General features: G+C 40.2%; 1 protein-coding gene across 2 annotated transcripts in view; it reads right to left on the bottom strand.

The window, feature by feature from the left end:
• The window catches only part of hbs1l (HBS1-like translational GTPase), a 171,915-nt gene that overhangs the window by 138,393 nt on the left and 21,227 nt on the right, over positions 1 to 12,295 (bottom strand). For both annotated transcript variants that reach the window (XM_073056324.1, XM_073056325.1), the window contains exons 3-4: positions 8,448 to 8,585; positions 1,738 to 1,932 (exon numbers count right to left, since the gene is read on the bottom strand). In XM_073056324.1, coding sequence (XP_072912425.1) covers positions 1,738 to 1,932; positions 8,448 to 8,585 — 333 coding nt within the window. The remainder of the gene's footprint in view (positions 1 to 1,737; positions 1,933 to 8,447; positions 8,586 to 12,295) is intronic.

The following is a 12,295-nucleotide window of genomic DNA, read 5'->3' as shown; positions in this document are numbered from 1 at the left end:
AAATGCTGATGGAACGCAGCAGGACAGGCAGCATCTATAGAAGGAAGTACAGTCGACGTTTTGGGCTGGGACCCTTCGTCAAGACTAATTGAACATCGACTATACTTCCTCCTATAGATGTTGTCTGGCCTGCTGCATTCTATCAGCATTTTATGTGTGTTGCTTAAATTTCCAGCATCTGCAGAATTCCTAGTGTCTAAGATTTGATTACCTATTTTATACACTATTACACTTTGCCTCAAAGTTATATTGAAATACCATTAATGGTGATAAAAAGATTCACATTGGAAGTAGTCAAGTTTCAATCTTCATATAGTATACAAATTAATGATATTACTCAGAATTTTTGCTAACTTAAGATACAGTGGATTCTGGTTAATTGGGTCATTGGTTAATCTGAGCATACACTTACTTAAGATAATTCTTAAAGAACAAAAACTAATTGAGAAAATAGCCAGGATTCCTTTCATTTATTTGGGATACTATATTAATTGGGACAGGAGACTTACTAGTTTCTAACTAGCATCAGTTGTGTATACTTGTGTGGCCATTACACATTACCCTGTGCTTAGAGCAGTGGTCCCCAACCACCGGTCTGCGGCCCGGTGGTTGAGGACCACTGGCTTAGAGTAGACGGTTGTTAAATAGCGTCAGTAGCATATGTTCATGTTCAAAAAGCAGTGATTTTTGCCACTGATAGTTGTTGAGAAATAACCAGTAAGGTAATTTGGAATTGCTTTGATCAATATGGTTTCAAGTATTCAGGTCAGGAGATGCCAGAAATGGCTAGGAGTGAAAATGAAACTATTCCACTCCAACAAGTTAGGAACTAAGAAGAATTTGAAAGTATAGACAATCATCTTGAATGTTACAATGAAAATGAAGATTTGGGGCATGCAATTGTGCAAAGCATTGTATAAAGGCAGTCCGATATCTGCATTAGATCAACACGCACAAAATGCTGGAGGAACTCAGTGGGTCAGAAAGCATCTATGGAAATGAATAAATAGTTAATGTTTCCAGCCAAGACCCTTCTTCAGGACTGGAAAAAAAGGGGGTAAACACTAGAATAAGAAGGTGGGTGGCAGAGGGAAGAAGGGTAGCTAGGTGATAGGTGAAGCCAGGTGGTTAGGACAAGAGGAACTCTACCACAGTTAAGGCAGCGGGAAGATGGGGTGAGGGCATCATTAATAGTGGAGTAAGGGAACCTTTTCTTTGAAGGAGGCTACCTCTGATGTCCTGGGAAAGTAAATCTGCATCTTGGGAATAGATATGGCCGAGGTGAAGGAACTGAGAAAAAGGAAAAAGCATTTTAAAGGACGGTAGGAAAAGGTATAGTCGAGGTAGTTGTGGGAATCAGTAGGTTTAAAAAATAACACCTGTCAACAGTTTGTCTCCAGAGATGCACTAAATATCTGCACTGATTTGTTCATTTACAGGTCTATCAAAAGAACACTGATAAAAAGAATCAGTCAATAAATATTAGGCACTACAGTTTTATAGCACTGTAGTAGCATTGTTAGTGTTCTAATTTGCTCTGTATTTCATTAAATACATAATTTGTCACTTGGTTAAATGATAGTTTGATTTTCCCCCCATATATTTTTAAGCATTGCCATGAAGCCTCAGCTGCTTAATCGAGCTGAAATATTCTGGTCCCAATGAATCCAATTAACCAGACTCCACTGTATTTCCAAAGTAACATTTAAAACTAAAATAACTTAATATTTTACATACCTATGGTGGATTTCCGGGAAGAAGCTGTAATTTGGTTCTTTTTATCTGGGGTGGGCTTGCATTCCTCAGAAAGTACAAGGTCGAGGGCTTTATGTGCATCATATTCACAGTTCAGTACTGCATCAACCATCACTTGCTCCGATGCGGATTCTCCCAAGACTTCTCGCATTTTATCAAGGCAGGCATACAGTCGAACTGGAACAGGAAAGCAAGTTCAGAAAGATACTAGGTAGCTTACCTCACAAATATACAGAGAATATCTCTCTACAAATGAGAGGAAAATGTCTTTAATGAGTAACACCAATTCACAATGCAAACAGAAAATGCTGGAAACATTTATTAGGTCATGCATATCTGTGGAATAAAATTTAAAAAATCAGTTTACAGACTTTTCTACAGAACTGGGGAAGAGAAAAAAAAGTTAACTTAAGTTTTTCTCCCTTTCCCAATTTTGACAAAAGGCTTTTAATGTGAAAATTTAAATGTTTCTCATTCCACAAATCCTACATAGCCCGAGTATTTTGTGCATTTCATTTTGTCTTTCCAGCATATGTAGTTTCATTTTTGCTTTTCACTAATTTAAAATGCTTTCCTCCCCCAAATTTGACACATTCAAATAGCTTGTCTAATACGAACTCTTAAACTAGTTCTAAGTTCCAGAGGAGATGTTAGATTACCTAGTGGGTGAACGAGTTCAAAGAAAGGGGAGAAGAAACAGTACGGAAATTCAGTGCACAGTTCCCAAGAAGACCTTGGATTGTGCATAATTAGGCACTTGGCAAGGGCTAACAAAATAAATAAGTTTTAAGTGGAGCAGCCATCGTGTGAGTTGGTCAGCGTTAAGAGTGCAGAGTTCAGGCTTTGGCTCATAGAGGCTTCAGTGGAGAGAGGCAAAGGCTTTAGGCAGATTTTTTTCCATTTAATTTTTCTTTATTGCACATTAAGAGCAGTGTGAATACCAGGCAAGATAGTGGAATGCTCCTTGTTGGATGCAGGAAGGCAGGGAAACCTCCAATGTCCCTGACAACTATGCCTGCAAGAAATGCATCCAGTGGCAGCTTCTTTCAGACTGTGTTTAACAAATTGAAGCTGGAAATGAATGATCTGGAGTTCATCCGGGGAGGTAGTCGCATCCAAGGTGCAGGACACAGCTAAGGAGAAAATTAGGAGAGGGTAAAGGCATGGACAGCCAGTGCAGAGTACTCTTGTGGGTGTTCCCTTCAACAATACTTTGGATACTGTTTGGGGGGGGGGGGGGGGGGGGGAATGCTGAGAGAGGCAATGACCTAGGAGAGGAAAGCTACAGCTGTCAGGTCTCTGGCACTGAATCTGGCTCTGAGACTCAGAATGGAAGGGGAGGTGGGGGGAGATGTGGGCTGTAGTGAACAAGCAGAAGATTCTGTAGACAAGAATGAGATTCCCAGATGGTATGTTGCCTCCCAGGTTGTGGTCCATGTAGGTATCAATGACATAGGTAGAAAGAGTGATGAGGTTCTGCAAAGTGAGTTCAGGGAATTAGGTACTAAGTTAAAGGACAGGACCTCCAGGATTGTGATCTCAGATTGCTATCTGTGCCACATGCTGAGGCCAGAAAAAGGAAGATCATACAGTTCAATGCGCGGCAAAAAAGATGATGCAGGAAGGATGACTTCAGATTTTTGGATCACTGGGCTCCTTTCCAGGAAAGGTGAAAGCTGTACAGAAGTGACGGTTTGCACCTGAACAGGAGAGGGACTAATACCCTTGCTATAAGGTTTGCCAGAGCACCAGAGTAGATAGTGGAGATAGTAGTTGTGGGGAAAGATGCTGTTAAGTCTACATATTAAGTCAGGAACCAAAAGGTTGAGCATGATGGGACTAATGATCTCACTTGTGTATACTGCAATGCAAGGAGATGAGGCAGGAAAGGCAGATGAGCTTTGGGCATGGATCAGCACATCAAATTACAACACAGTAGTTATTAGTGAGACTTGGTTGTAGGAGCGGCAGGACTGGCAGCTCAATGTTGCAGGGTTCTGATGTTTTACACATGATAGAGTGGGAGAAGTGTGGGATTACTACTCTGGAAAAAGTCATGGCAGTGCTCAGGCATGACACACTGGAGAGCTTGTCTACTAAGGCTATATGGGTGCAACTGAAGAATAAGAAAAGGATGACATATTTATAGATCATTCAACAGTCCATGGGATTTAGAGGAGCAAATTTACAGAGGGACTGCAGACTGCTGCAAGAAAGATAATGTTGTGATAGTGGGTGATTTTAACTTCCACATATTGACTTACACTCCCATACTGTAAGAGGGCTCGATGGGATAGAGTTTGACAAATGTGTTCATGAAAGTTTCTTTAATCTATACACAGAGGTCCCAACTAGTCTGTGATACTGGATCTCCTATTGGGGAGTCAGACAGGACAGGTGACAGAGTTGCATATAGTGATCACAATGTCATTAGTTTCAAGATAATTATGAAGGATACATCTGGTCCTTGGACTGAGATTCTAAATATGAGAAAGGCCAATTTGGATAGTACCAGAAAGGATCTGGCAAGTGTCGACTGGGACAGGTTATTTTCTAGCAAAGGTGTACTTGACAAGAACAAGGCCTTCGAAAGTGAAATTTTAAGAGCACGGAGTTTGTATATTCCAATCAGTATAAAAGGCAAAGATAATAAGAAAATGAAGATGCAGAGCGGGTTTAAGCAGGAAGGTGCAAATGAGGTACTTCAGTACTATAAGAAATGCAAGGGAACACTTAAGAAAATTCGAAGGGCTAAAAGAAGGCATGAGGTTGCTAAAGCAGACAAGGTGAAGGAGAATCTTCTACAGGTATATTAAGAGCCAAAGGATAGCAAGAGACAAAATTGGTCCTCTGGAAGATCAGAGTGGTCATCTATGCATCAAACCGTAGGAGATGGCGGAGATCTTAAATGGATTTTTTGCATCCATATTTACTCGGAAAACGGACACAGAGTCTATAGAAGTGAAGCAAAGCAGCAGTGAGGTCATGGACTGTATGCAGATTACAGAGGTGGTGGTGTTTGCTATCTTGAGGAAAATTAGGGTGGATAAATCCCCAGGGGCCAACAAGGTATTCCCTCAGATCCAGTGGGAGGCTAGCACAAAAATTGCAGGGGCCCTAGCAGAGATGTTTAAAACATCACATACAAAATGCTGGAAGAACTTAACAGGCCAGGCAACATCTATGGAAAAGCAGTAAAGTCGTCATTTCAGGCGGAGACCCTTTGGCAGGCTTTTTCCACTGAGGTTGGGTGATTCTAGACCTAGAGGTCATGGGTTAAAGGTAAAAAGTGAAATGTTTAAGGGGAACATAAGAGGAAGTTTCTTCACTCAGAGTGTGGAACGAGCTGCCAGCAGAAATGGTGGATGTGGGCTCAATTTCAATATTTAGGAGAAATTTGGATAGGTACATGGATGGGAGGGGTATGGAGGGATATGGTCCAGGCCCAGGCCTGTTTCTGTCTGTCGTGTTTTATGATGATGACTAAATAAACCATTCTATATATTTTTTTACATATAGAAACTAACAATGTCAAATTTAAATATTCCTAAGAGGAAAACACTGTCACATGAAGAACAGGAAACCAATAAAAAAATTAAGATTTCTCATTCAAATTCTGTATTTTAGCCACTGCAGCACAATTTTAATATTTACTTTAACAACGAATAATTCCAGCTGCAATCTGGGGTTGAGTTTTAATGCTAAGTAGAGATAACCACCCCTTGTTTTGGTTAACGTTGATTTTACATTAAACACTTAATCGGTTCTTCCCCGGTAAATAATCTTCTCGTGCAGCAGATCAAGATGAAAATGCCTTCATTAACCTCAACAATGCCATCCTGAACCCAAATGAAAGAATCATGGTAAAGTGCCCAGTGCTCTAAGTGCTATTTCTTCAGGATGCTTCTCTAAATTTTCCACTGTGCCATCCAGAACTTACAATTTCAACACACAAAATGGGCCAGTGCATAAGAGCAAGCCTTAAAACTTTCAAAATTAATCATTACAGTCCAGTATATATGACAATGAGCTAATCTGAACCTAAATGGAATGAGGTAAAAGACATCACAGGTTAATAGGATGCATTCCTAAAGCTGTGGCTCTTCCAGCAACCTAACTAAATTGGAACCACAGAAATTCACTACTTGGATTATCGTTAATAATGGAAATGTAGCTGATAGGCAATTAATAAATTCAGATTTATCATATGTACATTGAAACATAATGAAATGTGTCATTTGCATTAACACCCAGGCACAGCCTGCAAATGTGGCCACATATTCCAGCACTAACACAGCATGCCAACAATGATCAGTGAAATAACATACACAGCAAAACTAACCCCTTTCTCACAGTCATACCACTGACAACACAAACAGGTCTCCAACCCCAGGCAGGCACTTGTCCTCCAGTCCTTGGGCCAGCCTCAGACATTGGGCCTCCAAACTCCAGTCTCTGGCCTGGACATGCAGACAACCTCCAGATAAATTGACCCATGGGCTTCGACCTTCATACCTCTACCTCGGGACTCGCTGATTTCGGTCTCTGACCTTCAGGCTTCTATCTCCAGACTTGCCAAGCTCTGTTTATTGACATTCAGCTTTGCCCTCAGGACTTTGCTAGTCTCTGGGTATCGACCCCAGGTAAAACCCTTTCAAGCTTCAACTTCCAGACTCACATGAACCTCTAATCCTCAGCAACCTGAGAGTCACTGGCCCTCATGACTGCTACCTGTACAGACCTCTGAACTAGAGAATCAGTAGTATCCTCAGTGCCTGTTGACCTGACACCCAGGATCACCGATCTTCAACCAAGGAGTGCTTTGACCTGGACTTTAAACATCTGATCCCGTCCCTGACCTCCAACTCTTGCTCATCCATGTCCCTAAATCCTAACCTAACTCCCTGTGCTGCCCCAAAACCATCACAGCAAAACTAACAAAAAACTAATTCTGAGCCAAGACATCAACAGACATCAGAAATGGAAATCAATGCAGGAGCATGTAAGAACCTCTGTTGGAAATCTATTAAAATCAGAGTATACAATAAGAATTCAGAAAGTGGTGATAGAGGAAATATAAGGCTTGAAACAGAGAAGTCGTATTCTGTTACAGCCTAAGTAAAGGAATCAGTTTTAAAACCTGATGGAACTTTTTCTTGGAGCAGGTCAACATCATTCTACAATTCTAGACCCCTCTTAAGAGTACTGTGCTCTTGTCTGGACAATGCATCATACAAATATTAATTTGTCTTTTTTTAAATGGACAAGGATATCAAGCATTACAGAACTAGATAGATACAGTCAAGATAAAAATCAGCTATCATATGGCAGGCTTAACTTCTGATGAACACTGGAAGGTTATGATATAGGAGGATGACATTTGCCTAACTTTAATTTGTCACACAGTGATCTAAATATCTATAAAACCCAATACTTATTATTTAGCATACTTACAATGGAATTTGGATAAAAATATGGTAAATGGAATTTAGGTACATTTCTGGCATTATCCTGTGGAATGGCACAAAGTTCTATGAGGTAAATGATCTACCTATGCCAATGGTACCTAATGTAAAATGAAAGTTTTCCTTTCAAAGTTTCTTTCTCCAATTGAACATGCTTGTAATTTTACTCCAGCAACCTCCTGCATTTCACCTTTTCCATCTATACCACTCCAGTCAAAATATACTCTTCTCTCACATCACAAAACAATGAAAATAGTGATTTATATTGATCAGAAGAATGAGGCAAAGAGGTTAAATATAATGATTATTTGTCTAAATGGCATACAACATGACAGTTACTTAGATTTGGTGTGCATAAGACTGAAGGAGGCAAGGAAGGCTGACAAAGCATTAGAAGAGCAAAGATCCTGAAGCCATGAATACGGTAGTGATGATGTTTTGACGAACCTTTATAAAACACTGATTTAGCCAATACTGAAGTACTCCATCCAGTTCCACTTACCATACCTTAGAAAGGCTGAGAAGTCACGGAGGGGTGCATGAAAACAGTAACGCCAAGATAGACATATTAAAGGCCAGAAAATGGGATTGTTTTGTCTCTTTTGGGTAGACAGGATTAATAAGAAAAAGGGATATTAAAAAATAATTTATAGTTTCAAAAGCATAGTTAGAAAGCTATGTCAACTAGTGAAAGATTTCAGGTGACTGATAAAAGAACAAAAGGCAACATGGAACCTAACTTTAAACTGCAGAAAGTGCAAGGATTCTGGATGGTGGCATAGACAGATTATATTGTAGCATTCATTCATGAATTCAATCTATACATGAAAGAAAAAATATTACAGGGCTACAACCATGAAAACAAGACTAGTTACGCTGCACAGTCAGCAAAGATTCTTGGAGCTGAATGTCCTTCTAGTGTTGCGATAAACTTAAATATTCTTTTTGGGGGACTAATCAAAATAAAAATGTTTTCAAATGAGATTCAAAGATGCAATGAAAATCTAAGCCCTTCATTAAGTATTTCAGCACACCTATTACCCAATAAGAGAGTAAAGCTGGATACATATACTAAAATAAAACATTGCTGCTAAGTCTTTTTTAAAATATTTTAATTTATTCACTTCATTTGCTATTTAAATAAAAAATATACTATTAACAATTGAAATGGTAGAAGCATATTTTGAATTTTATAAAATGAGTATGTATTTGATGTAACTAATGTACCTTGGTCAACCCCACTCAAGGGCATGTTACTGTGGGAAGACTCTTCAACCTTATCTTCAAACTCATCATCTTCTTCTAGAGGCTCCTCTGCAAAGGCTCTGCTGTTGTAATCATCTCTTTTGTAAATAAACTGAGCAGCTACAATATTAAAATAAATGAAAAGTAAATAGTTCAACGATATAGCAGAAATAAATTTACAGCTTTTGTACAAATGATTATAATTGTTCTGGCTGTCATAGTTCAGAACAATTAGCAAGCCCAAAAAGTTACCAACTCCTATCTAGAGTTACTTAAAACCTTTGAAGAGGCAAGGAGAAAGCTTAATAGAAAGACACGTAACATTCAAGAGTTCACAGGACTGGAAGGGCTGAAATATAGCACAAACTGCAATGCCAAAAGCTTCAGCTAGTATAATAACCATCGTGTGTCAAAGGGAGAGTTATTTTTATTCTTAAAACAACACTGTGCTTATTGGTGTAAATCTTGTCATTTAGTATTCAAGCTGTGCTGCAAGTACAGTTATCTGAGGAATTAGAATTACAACTAAATTGCAGCAACTAATATCCTTATGACATTATAGATGGAAGGTATTAACGAAGCAGGTGATAACTAGGTCGAGGACACCAGCCCAAAGAACTCATACAGGAATGAACAAGAACCATAAAGATGACCATCATTTCTTGGGCTAGATATTTCTCAAATCAATGGACCATTCTTACTTATTTGTACAGTTGACAACATCTGTCGTTACTCTGTTGATGACCAAGAATAGAAAGAAAAGGCATTAAACGATAGAGTACATTTCAGCACACACAACATACTGGATGAACTCAAGAGGGTCAGGCAGCATCCATGGAAATGAATAAACAGTTGATGTTCCAGTCCAAGAGCCTTCTTCAAGACTGGAAAGGAAGGGGGAAGATGCCAGAATAAAAAGGTGGGGGGGGGGTGGGAGGGGTAAGAAACAAGCTGGAAGGTAATAGGTGAAGCCAAGTGGGTGGAAAAGATCAAGGGCTGGAGAAGAAAGAATCTGATAAGAAAGGAGAGTGAACCATAGGAGAAAGGGAAGTAGGTGACCCAAGGGTAAGTAATAGGTAGATAAGAAAAAGTAAAAGGTCAGAGTGGGGAATGTGTGGGGGGGAGAGAGAGAGGGGGAGAGGGGGAAATTACCTGAAGGAGAAATTAATAATCAATATTTATGCAATCAGGTTGGAGGGTACCAAGGCGAAGTACAAGGTGTTTTTCCTCCACCCTGAGCGTGGCACCATCTTGACACAAAAGGAGGCCATGGACTGACATGTCGGAGCGGGAATGAAAATGTTTGGCCACCACTAAAGTCCCGCTTGTGGCGGATGGTGTGCAGGTGCTCAATGACGTGGTTCCCCAACTTACCATGGGTCGCACCGATGTAGCAACATTAGCAACGATGGGTCGCCACACTGGGAGCGCCAGCACAACAGACAATGCCAGCAGATTCACAGGTGAAGTGTTGCCTAATCTGAAAGGACTGATTGGAGCTCTAAATGGAGCTGAGTGAGGTGGTTTTTGGGCAGGTGTAGTACTTGAGCTGTTTGCAAGGCTAAGTACTGGGTGAGAAATTAGTGGGTAGGGATGAATGGACAGGGGAATCACGAAAGGAGCAATCCCTATGGAAAGTGGGGCAGGGGGAGGGAGGAGGTAAAGATATGTTTAGTGATAGGATCCCTTTGGAGATGAAAGTTGCGGATGATAATGTGTTAGATGCAGAGGCTGATGGGGTGGTAGATAAGGATGAGCGGGACTCTATCACTATTAAGGCAGCTGGAAGATGGGGTAAATGTGGATGTACAGGAAATGGAGGAGATGTGGGTGAGGAAAGCATCAATATTACAGGAAGGGAATCTCCGTTCTCTGATGTCCTGGAACAGAAAGCCACATCCTGGGAACAATTGCGGCGGAAGCAAGGAAACTGAGAAAAGGGAATCACATTTTAACAGGAGATAGGGTGGGAAGAAGTATAGTTGAGGTAACTGTGGAAATCAGTAGGTTTTATAAAAGATGGTGGTTGACAGTTTGTCTCCAGAAGTAGATGACATTTGTCCTGTCTCAGTAAACAGATCACATTTGGGCAGTTTGGGTGGCATGGTAGTGTAGCACTATTATAGCCCCAGTGACCCAGATTCAATTGTGTAGCAGTATGCAAGGAGTTCATACGTTCTTCCCATAACTGTGTAGGTTTCCTCAGGGTGCTCTGATTTCCTCCCATATTCTAAAGGCACATGGGTTAGTAAAGTAATTGGTCACATGGGTGTAATTGAGCTGTGCAGACTCATTGGGGTGGAAGGCTCTCTTACCCTGCTGCACCTTTAAATAAAAACAAATATACACAATTAATTCTATTGAGGATTCTACTGAGGGACAATGCTATTGCTGGACTCTGTGAATGCACATCATAAGGAGCATACATGGAGCTTTCAAGTAATCCATCAAGCTGGGGGGGGGGGGGGGTCACAAAAAATATAGAGATGTATTATCTAAGGACTACTGCCGATGTTTCAATTTCAACTTTTGTATTCAGGCGATTAGCTCTTTCATTACTGTCAATGGGATGTTTTTGGAACTTTGTCTTTCTGTTTGTAGGGAGAAAGATAATTGACTGATAAAACAGTTTCTTTCCCCAAAGATGCAGACTGATTTGGTGAGTATCCCAACATTTTCTGTTCTGATAGTTGAAGGAGCTAATTCTTGTCAAGGGAATCAATTAGCTCAAACCGTATCATCTTCCCTTTACTTTGTTTAGCATGCAGTCCTGTGCTGTACCTCCACCAAGCTGACACTTCATTTTTAGATACATTTGGTGCTGCTTCAGATTTGGACTTCTATAGTCCTCATTAAAACCAAGTTGGTCTCCTGTCTTTACAGAAATGGTAGATGGGGAGATGTGCTAGGCTGGAAACTCACTAACAGATTTAACAAGTGCCAAGATGATATTTACTATCCTCACAATGAATTGAAGTCCATTCAGTAGAGGAAACAGGAGTTAAACACATGAGCTTCTCAGGATGTTCACTGATGATTGCATACTGCACATTGTTCAAATCTATGTGCAATTCTTCAGAGAATGAAATAGACCATGCCTGTGGACAGTAAGCTCCAGGTAAGTTGTGCTCCAGCATTACAAGTGCCAGCCAATGGACATCTTCAAAACCACATACTCTCCTATCCTTGACATTACATGGGGTAACCATCTACAGGTATCAACATCCAAGGTTCCAAACTGTCAGAAGCCTCACCTCCGAACTTCTTGTGGTTAGTGAGGTTGTTTTTCAGATTCCAGGTCATTGAATTATTTGACACAAAATCCCCACATGCTATGTCAATTGTGCTAACTTAACTATACAACTGAGCACTGCTAATTACGAGAGGAAAACAGTACCATACCAGACATCCCAGATAATTTAATTAAACAAGTATAGTGCACAAAATGGCACTTTAACCTACCACTTCCATAGCAACCATCAAGTTCCTATCTATAATAACCTAATTTGCTTAAACTTGGTCCAGTGTCATCTATGCAACAGCTATTCAAGTATTTTTCTAGATGTTTCTTAAATGTTGTGGAAGTACACCTCTACCACCCAATCAGGTAGTGCATCCCAGATTTCAACACCCTCTCAGTGATTCTTGGACTTGAACAGCAAGGTGGCTCTGTTCCTCAATACTCTAAGGACCCACCACTCATGATATACATCATCCCAAAGTGCAATACCATGCACATATCAGAATTATATTCCATCAGTCATTGTTCTACCCATCATATCAACTGACCAATGTCATCTTAGGCTTATTACTATTCTCAACTACCTATA

Source organism: Hemitrygon akajei, chromosome 9 (genome assembly GCF_048418815.1).
Source record: "Hemitrygon akajei chromosome 9, sHemAka1.3, whole genome shotgun sequence".
NCBI lineage: Eukaryota > Metazoa > Chordata > Chondrichthyes > Myliobatiformes > Dasyatidae > Hemitrygon > Hemitrygon akajei.
This window is presented reverse-complemented; position numbering and strand designations above follow the sequence as displayed.